Source organism: Schistocerca gregaria, chromosome 3 (genome assembly GCF_023897955.1).
Source record: "Schistocerca gregaria isolate iqSchGreg1 chromosome 3, iqSchGreg1.2, whole genome shotgun sequence".
Taxonomy (NCBI): Eukaryota; Metazoa; Arthropoda; class Insecta; order Orthoptera; family Acrididae; genus Schistocerca; species Schistocerca gregaria.
Genome location: NC_064922.1, coordinates 196,393,303 through 196,406,529, shown reverse-complemented (window position 1 = coordinate 196,406,529; position 13,227 = coordinate 196,393,303). Strand labels below are relative to the sequence as shown.

Genomic DNA, 13,227 nt, shown 5'->3' with positions numbered 1-13,227 from the left:
ACTAAAAATCAATATCAGTGTTATGGGTTTATAATACAACGGTTTCCTTTCATTCGTTACTTGTTTATTGGTGTAACTGTGCAACGTTCCAGTCTTTAGGTATTGTTCTTTCGTCGAGCGAACATTTGTGTTGTTGCTAAAAATACTGGTATACAGTCACCCTTTTTCACTTAAGCTGCTTCGTGTGTAATGCATCTTCTTTGGCGAAGAATTTTTGGAAAACCGTGTTTGGTAACTCTGCTTTAGTGGCGCTGTTAGAGTAACATTTGGCATTGCTATCACAGAGTGAAGATATTGATTTTGTCTTGCTGCTGATATACTTTACGAACGACGAGAATTATTATGGATTTTCCTACAGATTTCGAGACGGAGCTCCGTTGTGGAAACTTCTGAAATCGTTTCACACTGAAGTCTGCACTAAGTTCCGAGTATCTGGACTGTGTCGGAGATTTTGCGTTCTTTTTAATCTCGTTCGATCAATTGTAAATGGTTTGTGGGAGCCTGCGACTGTGAAAGTAATGGGTCTGCTTATAAATAACTTTCCTGCTACCAGTCACGACTTTTCTTATTTAGATTTTACACGACAGGTTTTGGGATATTATTCCTATTGTCAAGTGCGTTTTTCTCTGTGTAATGTTTTCAATGTGTAAGGTTCTGCTTTGTCCTGTTGACTTTAAAACTCTGCGCAAACGGGCCATAAGAAAACTTACGCTCAATAGATAAAAGCAGTATCTAACTCAGCAAAAATATTACGTAAAAATGGCAAAGTACACAGGAGAAAACGCAGTTCACAGTGGAAATCATTTGCCAAACGCGTCGGGTAAATAAAAAAAATCGTGAATGTAAGGGCGGTACTGTCAACGGTGTCTGGCGTTCTACATCTTAAGACCAAACCTTATTGAAACAGCTCGTACAACCCACATGACGCAGCTTTGAGCACGCAGCTGTTTGACGGCCGTTGCCTGTGTTGTGTCGATGTGGCGGCTACTTAAAGAGTGGACGGCGCTGCAAGTTGGCTCTCCCACGCCACCATGGTAGGGATGGTAGGGATGGCCGCTATCACCGAAACAACCGGTTTTCGGTTATATCCGTTTTTTCACGCCAGTTTAACCTGACTGTTAAAACCGCTTAAAATTACAGGTTTCTGAAATAGTCGATTTTCGGTTTTTTTATTCCTATTACTTCCTGTAATAAACGTATAAATCGAACAAAGATTGTAAAATTTTAACTTTCTCAGTTTCAAAATATATAGAGTCAAAATATTCAATTAAATAGGAACGTAAAAGAAAACCTAGTCCGTCCACTCACTCATTATTTCTCCTATTCATTCTAATTATTTTAAACTCTGTTCAAAAATTATGATGTGATCGGGGATCTTACCAGTACTTGGGCATTACGGACAGTCAACGATAAAGCGTGAAAACTGAGACTGAAGAAATCTGTTTTTCGGGTTAATTTGTCCGTTTTGAAGGACTGCGAGAAAATAAAGGCGTATTATCTAGACACACGCGATAGATCAGTGGTTTTATATTTTTATTGTATACTATAAATGAATTGTTAAGGGTTTGCTTTGTTACTGTTCCCATAATTTCCTCCCTCCTTTATGACTTGACGGAAGTGGGAGCCAGATCTGTAAGCTTTTAAAGCAAATGGAGCGTTGTACTTCACTGCTAAGTCACATAGTAAAAATGTTTCAAGCCTAGGACTAGTGCCATTCTGCAATACTACGGATGTCCGGGGAAGACAGCGACAAACTAACTTATAGACAACGTGGGGGCCAGTCTTGAGCATTCCACGTGCAGGCGTACCTTAAGCCACGACACACGTCAGCAGCAACAGGCAGTGCCATATCAATTCTTATTGTTGTTCGTTTCTGTCGGCATTGTTATTAAAACATCGCCGATAGATGTTCCCATTTTCTAATTTAACGCCAATTTCAAATCAACGCAAATTTCACGGATAAAATTACGCCCTTTTTGAACAATGTTTACTTAGTAACAAATAATTTTAGCACTACTGCTATGGCTACTTGATATTTCGATTTTTTACTCGGTTATTAGCAAAAATTAATAAGTAATAAATACCAAAAAATATCAGTTAATCAAAACCAAAATATCGGTATCGGTTTTAATTGGTGTATTTTTCGCATCCCTACGCCGTGGCCTGCAGATAGCAGCGCTGGCTGTGAGCCGCACGCTGAACCGGGCACTGGCCCGCAGTTTCTGATGTGGGACTGTTTGTTTCAGGGATCCACGGCCGCACCGGAACCGGAAGCTGACTCCATCTGCTCGCCGGTGCCTGAAGCTGACAGCAGGTGCTTGCTAGTCCCTGAATCTGATACTGACAACCCTCACGAACCTGCAGTGACGTCACTCACTTTGGGTAAGTGGGTCTACATTCCAAGGAGAAATTCATTTGGAGAGAGGCAGTGGTCACCTTGTTCGAATACGCGCAACGTAACCCTCCCACAGTGAGCCATATGTGCTGCACTGAAGAGCCAAATAAACTGGTACACCTGCCTAATATCGTGTAGGGACCCCTCGAGCACGCAGAATAGCCGAAACACGACGGGACATGGACTCGACTAATGTGTGAAGGTGCTGGAGGGAACTGACGCCGTGAATCCGGCTGGGCTGTCCACAAAACCGTAATAATACGAGGGGTGGAGATCTCTTCTGAACAGTCCGGTGCAAGACATCCCAGATATTCTCAATAATCTTCATGTCTGCGGAGTTTTGTGCCATCTGCTAGATACAATATGAAACGAGACTCGTCCGACCAGGCAACATGTGTCCAGTCATCAACAGTCAAATGTCGGTGTTGATGGCCCAGGCGGGGCATAAAGATTTGTGTCGTGTAGGCCTTCGGCTCTGAACGCCCGGTTCAATAATGTTTCGTTGAATCGTTCGCACGCTGACACTTGTTGCTGGCCCAGCACTGAAATCTGCAGCAATTTCAACTATTATCTTCAGTTGTCATTGGTTCCCTTCTTGCAGGATCGTTTCCCGGCCGCAGAGATTTCCGAGGTTTGATGGTTTACCAGATTCCTGATATTCACGGTACACTTGTGAAATGGTCGTTCGGGAAAATCCCCACTTCATCGCTACCTCGGAGATGCTACGTCCGATCATACGTACGCCGACTATAACAGCACGTTCTAACTGAAGTGAGTGGTTGGACACAGCAATAACTTGCCATTGCACCAGCAGTAACCGATCTAACAGCTGCGCCGGATACTTGTTTTTCTTACATAGGCGTTGCCGATCGCAGCGCAGTATTGTGCCTGTATACATATCTCTATAATCAAATACCCCAGCCTATGCCTGTTTCTTTGGTGCTTCAGTGTATAAGGGGGAATCAAATAAAAACGAGCTAAATGCAAAGAAGGAAGTAAATTGCTCATTATTTCAAAAGTAATCGCTGAAACTGTCAGTTTCGAATCCTGCCTCGGGCATGGATGTGTGTGATGTCCTTAGGTTAGTTAGGTTTAAGTAGTTCTAGGTTCTAGGGGACTGATGACCTCAGAAGTTAAGACCCATAGTGCTAAGAGCCATTTGAACCATTATGAACCTTCATCGAAAAATGTTTGCGATAGCCCGAGGAAGCATGATTGTATCCTGGCGTGCACCTCTTCGTCCAGAACAAATCAACGGCAACTAATGTCGTTTTTCGGTGCACCTAAAATATGAAAATCGTGTGGGTAGAGATCGGGACCGTATGGAAGATGTGTAAGGGATTTCCACTTGTTGCCAAGATTGTTCCCAGTACACTGCAGAAATTTCGCTGGGATGCCCTTGCACTTCACCCACACAATCCCGTTCTTCCGTCATGCGATTTCCACATTTTGATTCGCTCAAAAACGATAATCATTTTCGTCGATTCGCTTGGCACGAAGAGGTGCACTTCTGGCTACAATCATGATTCCGCTGGCAACTGGAAACAAAGAAACTTCCTGGCAGATTAGAACTGTGTGCTGAGGCGAAAATCAAAATCGGGACCTTTGCCTTTTGCGGGCAAGTGCTCTACAACTCAGTTACCAAAGCACGACTCAGGCCCCACAGCTTTAATTCCGCTAGTACCTTGTCTCCTACCTTCAAAACTTCGCAGAAGCTCTCCTGCATACCCAGCCTCCTGTGCTGAGGCGAGCCGCTATTTAATAGCAGTGCAAGACATCTGCCTTCCCTACTGTCTCCCGACCACTAGAGAAATTACTTATATAAATAGCTGTAAACTGTCGTACGCTTCCGTAGACTGTCATAAGTAAGCATATATTACGGTAGATTTTTTAGTACCTTTGGTCAGTTAACATTTGAATCGTGAATTTACTTTCAAAACCATTTCTTAAGAATTTGCTTTATTTTCTAGCGATTCATCAAGAACACTAACACATTTAATCACACTATGTGAATGTGGAAGTAGTTGCCAGTGGGTAACTGATGAAAACAAATCAAATTTCTTTCAATAAATAGAAATTTTATTCCTAAAAGGCTTTTTGTTTATTTAGAAGCAGATTTAAAATTGTAATCAGAAAGTACCCTCTAAATATCAAGTTACAATTTATTCAGAGGCAGAAAGAACAAATTTTTGACTGAATGAGCTTTCGGGCTGAGAACTTTGTCGCTCCCTTTTGACACGGCCGTAGTCACGACCGCTCACAACAACCTCTGAAAGACTTCACTGGTGCAAATCTGCGACACACCAGATTACTTTGAACTAAAAATTTTAACAACTCATACAAGCACATAAACTATGCACCCTGTAGGATGCACGGAAACGGTACAAAACACTAACATTAAAAGATTAACTTTGCACCGAAGGTGCAACTTGATTTTTTAAAAAAAGTTTTACTGTGGAAGGGTGGCAACTTTATATACTAAAATGACCATTTAAATAAAAACCCATGAAATGCAGTCCTACATGAAATATAAAAGGTTGGCCAAATATGCTCTACATTACAGATTTACCGCCTCTCAAGATGATAGGTAAGATAAAAGCATATTTCAGGAATTCGGCCGTTACACTTCAAGCAATCAACTCGTTAACACCGAATCCGACAAACATGACAGAAGCAGCTACTAACGTACAGCAGACCGACAGACAGACACCAACTGCCTAACAAATGCGAAGACCTGGCGCAGCCCCCCCCCTCCCCCCCCCCCCAAAAAAAAAATAAAGCACTCTCTCCCGACTCGTCCGCTGCCAGCCGCTTCAACAGAAGCAGGAAGTCGCGCCGATCTCCCGTCTCACGGCGTCACAGCTCGCCCCGGCCAGACCGATGTCGTGGGTTGACTCCTGTTGCTTTCGTGTCGGTCGCAAAGCCACTACCTCTCTCTATACGGTGCGGCCCACTGGACTGACGTAGCGACCTCACATGCGCCGACGCTCAAGACGGACAAGGCACCTTGTGTCCCAGTGCGCGACCGACCAACCGATCGATCCAACCACCAACGACCATTGCCTGAACAAACTCGAGCAGACTGACGGCCTAACACACACTCGCACTCCGGACGACAGACAGAAACTGACTGCCTCACACTGACCCGGCTGACCAACTCACCGACTGGCGAGCTCATAGCGCCGCTTAAATGCACGTGAACAGGCAACCTTCCCTCTTTCCCACCAGAGGCAGACACCAAAGCTGCGATTGCCACAGCGGCGCCACTGCCATAAACGGAGGACGACTGCTTCACACTACGCGCTGGGGCGCGCTCTTCAAAATAGCAATTTATTCCACAGCTCAACATTGTAACCGCGTTATCTGCACGTCAGGTGTGTTGCATAACTGTCGGGCGTTACCTCATTTCGATCTCTTTGTTTGCGTAGGCGATCAGTCTCTTACTTCCCCTAGAAACCGGGAGGGTTGAACTGTCTGGAAACTGAGTTAGGATATGTAAAGGGCCGCATAACCAACGGAACATTTTTGTTCTACTTAGTTATCCTCCAGTCTGTTACTTAACAATAACAATATTTACAGCAAAATTTAAATTGTGAATGTTTAATTCTGATTTTATTCGAAAACTGTTGATTCATAACGTAAAACAGAGGAATGTTGTAGCACCAAAAATAATATACATATTCGTATGTGTTTATTATATAGCGTTAGAAAACGCAATTTCCTAAAAGGAAGGTAAAATTGACATAAACGCAAAACAGTAACATATACATCGCTTCAATACTTCGTCGATCTTATATAAAACATGTTTCTGCTGTTCACCAACAAATTTAGCACGTATCAATAATAACGGGGAACTCTTTCCTTTGATAATGATGGAGAACTTCCTATTGAGAACAAAATAACAGTAATTATATAGATTTTCTATGTTTGTGCATGTAAGCTGTAATTGCATCAAAAGCAATTGCTTTTCTTACGTAAATGCGCAGTAGGTACGCGATCATCTAATTTTATTACTTATAAAGCGCAGTAAATATTTTATAAGGATATAAAATACTCGATGGACTAACACTGAACGATATGTATTTCTAATTATACGCAAAACAATCAAACAAAGGCATTTCGTCGGCTGCCAGTTTCATTCTCACACATTCGTTAATGTTGCTTTCCCTACCAAAGCTACGAATTCCATCTGTGATCGTACCATTTAGTAGGTCATTTATGTACTGTACCAAAATTACCGAACCACAGTTTTGGTGGAGCGCAAAGCTGCTTCTTTAATAATCGTCTTTAAGTAAAGAGTGTTTTCGTGATACGTGCGATAAATTACTTCTCAGGGAATGGAGTGACTCATTTCAATGCCTTACACCAAGGCTGGTGCCGACAATCACGTGCCCTTCGTTAGAGACAGCGACTTACTTTCGATCGCTTAAAAATTCACTCTTTATAGCACTTAGGTCTTTATTTGACAATGTTCACTCTGCGTGTACTCAACAAGTAGATTCAGTAGGTGAAAGTGTTGTGCCGGAAGGGTAGTGTACCTAGCAACATATGGCGTTTCTTGGACGCATTTCTATCTGACGCCTGATGTTCGAATCACATGCAGAAATGCGTGGAAGAAACCGCCATAAGCAGTTTCTGGGATTTTCTACTGTTTTTGTTGTTGTGAGGCTTGAGGTTGTGTTTTGTACATCGTTTGTAAATATTACGAGCTATGTATATTTCACTTCTGTATAATAAACACAAACTGCATGGAGAATATTGTTTATTCTTCAGTTACAAAGTTTTATGGTGAATAAAATTCTGTAAATTTTCAAAACTAGTCACATAATGTGTGGGCGGTTAAGCTATATTTCATCGTCGTGGACCATCTTATACCTTCAAACGGAAGAAAGTCTGCTACCATGAAACACGTGATGTTTCCAAATGCACTTAGTTGTTTTAACTTCCTACCAGTTTTCCCTGTCTTGAAAACAGGAATTTGAGTTACTTGTCTGTAACGTTAATTTCAGATGTTTTAAACTGGTAATTGATTTCTAATAACACTTCTTCTTAATCTGATATCTCTTATTGATTACTGCCGTGAAGTAAAGTAGTACTGAAACTGCTTCAACTAGTAAATGCAGTGCTGACAAACTTTTCTCGATTGCAACACTTCTAAATTTGAATAGAATATTCGGTCCTAGGTATGACCATGTTGTGCCTTGTATTAGTTTTTCACATTTGGATGAACGTTTTTTTCCCGGAACAATTTTTTTAATTTTCGAAAACTGCAGTATACGTACAATGAATGCTACTATTTCAAAATGGAACATGGAAATACGTTTATCTTCTATTAAACGGATGGCTAGGTTCAACACTTTCCCCTTCCTCTGAACAAATATTAAGCGCCTAGGTTAACGTACAATTTTTCAGGCAAAGTTTGAGGACACAAGAATGAGCCTCGTCACATAAGATCACGTTGCTTTTCTTCAGTGTTGTTAGCTGCAAAGTTAAAGGAGGAGACGACAGCAACAAAAATTTACAACGCTTGCTGAAAAGTAATGTCTTCCAATTTATATGTGAAAGCACTCAAAGCTTTAAAAAGAAAAAAAACGTTATTAACATTCAACATCTTTATCGTTGTTGTTGTTGTTGTGGTCTTCAGTCCTGAGACTGGTTTGATGCAGCTCTCCATGCTACTCTACCCTGTGCAAGCTTCTTCATCTCCCAGTACCTACTGCAACCTACATTCTTCTGAATCTACTTATTTTATTCATCTCTTGGTCTCCTTCTATGATTTTTACCCTCCACAGTGCCCTCTAATGCTAAAATTTATGATCCCTTGATGCCTCAGAACATGCCCTACTAACCGGTCCCTTCTTCTTGTCAAGTTTTGCCACAAACTTCTCTTCTTCCCTATTCTGTTAATTACCTCCTCATTGGTTATGTGATCTACCCATCTAATCTTCACCATTTTTCTGTAGCACCACATTTCGAAAGCTTCTATTCTCTTCTTGTCCAAACTATTTATCGTCCATGTTTCACTTCCATACATGGCTACACTCCATACAAATACTTTCAGAAATGACTTCCTGACACTTAAATCTATACTCGATGTTAACAAATTTCTCTTCTTCAGAAACACTTTCCTTGCCATTGCCAGTTTACATTTTATATCTTCTCTACTTCGACCATCATCACTTATTTTGCTCCCCAAATAGCAAAACTCCTTTACTACTTTAAGTGTCTCATTTCCTAATCTAATTCCCTTAGCATCACACGACTTAATTCGACTACATTCCATTATCCTCATTTTGCTTTTGTTGGTGTTCATCTTATATCCTCCTTTCAAGACACTGTCCATTCCGTTCAACTGCTCTTCCAAGTTCTTTGCTGTCTCTAAGAGAATTACAATGTCATCAGTGAACCTCAAAGTTTTTATTTCTTTTCCGTGGATTTTAATACCTACTCCGAATTTTTCTTTTGTTTCCTTTACTGCTTGCTCAATATACTGATTGAATAACATCGGGGAGAGGCTACAACCCTGTCTTACTCCCTTCCCAACAACTGCTTACCTTTAATGTCCCTCGACTCTTATAACTGCCATCTGGTTTCTGCACAAATTGTAAATAGCCTTTCGCTCCCTGTATTTTACCCCTGCCACCTTTATAATTTGAAAGAGAGTATTCCAGTCAACATTGTCAAAAGCTTTCTCTAAGTCTACAAATGCTAGAAACGTAAGTTTGCCTTTTCTTATTCTTTCTTCTAAGATAAGTCGTAAGGTCAGTATTGCCTCACGTGTTCCAACACTTCTACGGAATCCAAACTGATCTTCCCCGAGGTCGGCTTCTACTAGTTTTTCTATTCGCCTGTAAAGAATTCGTGTTAGTATTTTGCAGCTGTGGCTTATTAAACTGATTGTTCGGTAATTTTCACATCTGTCAACACCTGCTTTCTTTGGGATTGGAATTATTTTATTCTTCTTGAATCTTTATAGTTCATGCGTACATATTTGCAGCTGTTTGTCACTAAAGGGCTCCGACTTTCAGCGCATAACATGGCGATGTGTAACGTAACTATTTCGTTGCTTGAGAAACAGCGTGATGTAATCGAATTCCGAATCCGAATAGTTCATCCATAAATGGAGCATCCTATCTTTCAGCATGACAATGCTAAACCACATACTAGTACTGCGACGTCTATAACAGTCCGACGCCTTGGGCTCATTGTCACCGTCACCTTCCGTACAGTTCCGACATGGTCCCATCCGATTTTCATCTGTTTCCAGAACTTATCACCGAGGACTTCACTTAGACAGTGATGACGTGGTGGAAACAGCAACGGTATCAACAAGCTGATCTCTCGTTGGGTTAAATGTGTTTGTCGCCAGGGTGACTCTGTCGAGAAATAAATATACAAACATGAAGAATAAAGTTGTTAGTAACGTTTCTTTTATTTGAAAAGCTCTGACAATTTTCACACAAAAAATTCGGAGGCATTATCTCTCAGCACGTCTAAGTACTACTTTGTGTGTTGGGCGGCAGTGAAATGACAAGCCCTCGTGATACTCCCTGACATGTAGACCGCCCGCTGAACGCATCGGTTGTACCGGTAAACTACAGCTCGGTGCCCTGCTGTCTGCTTAGCATGGTTTCAGACTCCTTTCGAACACAGTGTCTGAGAACAAATATACTGTAACATCTTCATAGGCCTAGGTCGGCAACCCTGAATTTGGTTAGATGCGGCTCTCAGCTTTCCGTCGTTTGCCAGTTACCGTTTCCACGTCAACCTTACCCCACATCACCTACGATTTGCCATGTGCATGATGATCAATGTAAAACTGGTCCAGAAAATATTTCGTGCTCCCTAAGGTAGGCAACGCAACTTACAGCATCCGATCTGGGGTGTGGATGATGCAAGCAGAATTGTCCATCTTAAGGTACATGAAATATTTTCTGGGCCATTTTCATTTTTCCCGTTCTCTATCATTGGCTGTCATTACGATTCTTTCCTTCCACCATCCCTTCAGATACCGTTTTCAGTAACGACTCATGTCGTAATATAATCTTAACCACGAATCTCTTATTTTGTTTTTGTTTTTTACTAGCTAGTTTTTCTCGCTGAATCGTTGTAGAAGTTTGTTAGTTTTTAGGTCTGATATAAGGAACACAATAGAGAAAGCGAAAATAATCAGTTGAGCTTCTTTCTACACTTGAAAATTCAAAATCACATTGCTGATACAGTCCGAAATACACTCCAGGTTCTGCACAGAATACCAAAAGGATTTGCAGTGAACGTTCTTGAAGGACTGGAAATCCAGATACACACGAGAAAATACTCACGAGAAATATTAAACGAATATACATAATTTAGCAACAAGTACTACCTCAAAAACTTTATTGAACTTTTAGAACACGAAAATGGATAAATCTGAGTAATATATGGAGCAGCCAAAGAGAATCGTGACAAATTCTAGTTAAGAAAATAATATCGCTGTTCGTCTGCATAATCGTTGTATACAGATAGCGACGTAAGAGTTGAACTGTCAAACCATTATTAGCATGTGAATCTTCAAGTTTTCGCTGCGCAAAGACTGCTCTTCTTCTAGAAGAAGCAGAATTCATGCGGCTGCATTCCCGAAACTTAATGGAGCATTATTAGTATATTATTTCAATATGAATACATAAATTACTATCTTAACGAGGCAGTGACAGTTATAAGACAGTTCACTAACGACGTCAGCCTAGACGTAAGTAAAATATAGTCACTTTAATAAATGACATTCACATTTATACACGTTCTCATCATAATTGTATTCGCAGGTACTTGACAATGATGATAAACGCCAAAACAGTCTGTCGTGAAAAAACATTAGTTATCATAAGCAGCTATTCTGCTGCATCTTTCTTATAATCCTGTCATTATCTGATATATATTATGCTGCTGACTCTAAAGAAGAAAAATTGTTGCTGAAGTCTTTATTTCTTAGTCGATCAGTGCATGTTGACTTCAACATACTGCTGTACCACATTTTAAAGTTTTCTGATCGTGAAATTTCTGTCTTCTCCACTGTCCATCTTTCACATACATAGAGCTGCACTCCAAAGATAACTTTCATGAATCTTTCCCTGGTCTCCAGATTTATATTTTTAACTCTTTTTCCTTCTGTTATCCCAACTACAATGTCTTTTTTGAATCTCCTTTCGGTGTCTATTGTACTTCTGGATCCACCTCTTCGATTGTATTACTCTAGTTAGCCATCCAGCATATCCACATGCTGCTTCTCGTTGAAATATATATTGCAGCAGTTAGCTAGCACACGTTCTGCTTCATTAAGCACTCGACTCAGTTCGTGTTCATTTACCTTGACTTCTCCTTTATCATGAGCGTAACGTATTACGCTGGTTTTCTGTCATTGACAAACGACTCCAACAACGAGATATTTTTTCACTCACATCACTGCTTCATCAATTTACAAACAGAACACCAGTTCTTGTTTTAAGGCTGTGTGTCTGGAGACAACTCTTCCAGTGGCTGAGTTAAGATCCCGACCAAGGCTACCTGCAGTACTCCGTGGCCGTCTGCGGTCACTGATGGTGAGATATCGGTCTTCTTGCGGTGTCGTACACTGTGGACGTCCCGTACTGTAGCGCCTGGACACGTTTTTCGTCTGCTGGAATCACTGTCATAGTCTTGAGATCACACTTTGTGGCACACAGAGGGCCCGGGCTACGACCTGCTGTGGTTGACCAGCCTGCAGCCTCCCTAGTATTCTACCCCTCATAACGTCATCAATATGTGCTCTTTGAGCCATTTTCAACACACAGCCACCATTAGCTCGTCTGAAAACGTCTGCACACTTACTCGCTGCACCGTACTCCGACACGCACCAACACACCTCTGCGTATGTGGACTGCTGCCAGCGCCACCGTGCGACGACCTCAGGTCAAATCCGCAAACCGCCCACCAGAGCGTTGTTTCACCCTGTATCAGCATTATCCTTAATTTATGAGCATGAGTGTAGTTACATAACGCGTGGACTGTTAAGCCATACCACATCATGTGTGCGCCATCATTTACAGTGCTTGGTCTACAATCTGGAAACAACGCGAAAAAAAACACGCTTGAACATCAATTCAGATTCTAGCCAATGCAATATTATCCGTAACGGATATGATCGATAGTATTTAATTATGAGTGCAAGGAGAGGCATTGTGCTTTGTGAATAAATATAAATATATAAGACATAAATTGCTAGCGAAGCCTGCAAATTGCGCGGTTGCACTCGACCACGAACGGAAGTGAGCAGAGTCCTCAACACGTTGCAAGCGTCAGTCGTGGTCAGAGCAGCGTTCTGGGTAGTTCTGAGTGCACTGTGTCGGAGGTTGGTTGGTTGGTTGATTTAGGGGAAGGGACCAAACGGCGAGGTCATCGGTCCCATCGGAAATGGGAAAGATGGGGAAGAAAGCCTTTCAAAGGAACCATCCCGGCGTTTGCCTGAAGCGATTTAGGGAAATCACGGAAAACCATTATCAGGATGATCGGACGCGTGTTTGAACAGTCCTCCTCCCGAATGCGCCACCTCGCTCGGTGCATAGGGTCGAAGATACGTGAATTCGAATGTGGGCAAATTGCTGGTGCTCCCATAATGGGTGCTTCCGTAACCAAGGTATCCGAAGTGGTTTTGGCTTCAAGACGCACAGTATCGAAAATTTACACCACATACAGGAAACGCGTACGAATGTCATCCGCTAAGTCAGAACGCGGACGAAAGAGTGTACTGAGTGACCGTCACAGACGTTAGTTCGACAGCATTGTGACGAAAAAAAGGACGACAGCTGCAAAGGTCACTA

General features: G+C 41.7%; 1 protein-coding gene across 2 annotated transcripts in view; it reads left to right on the top strand.

The window, feature by feature from the left end:
• The window catches only part of LOC126355753 (arylsulfatase B), a 314,105-nt gene that overhangs the window by 126,822 nt on the left and 174,056 nt on the right, over positions 1 to 13,227 (top strand). For both annotated transcript variants that reach the window (XM_050006145.1, XM_050006143.1), the window contains exon 2: positions 2,247 to 2,382. In XM_050006145.1, the coding sequence (XP_049862102.1) occupies positions 2,247 to 2,382 (136 nt within the window). The remainder of the gene's footprint in view (positions 1 to 2,246; positions 2,383 to 13,227) is intronic.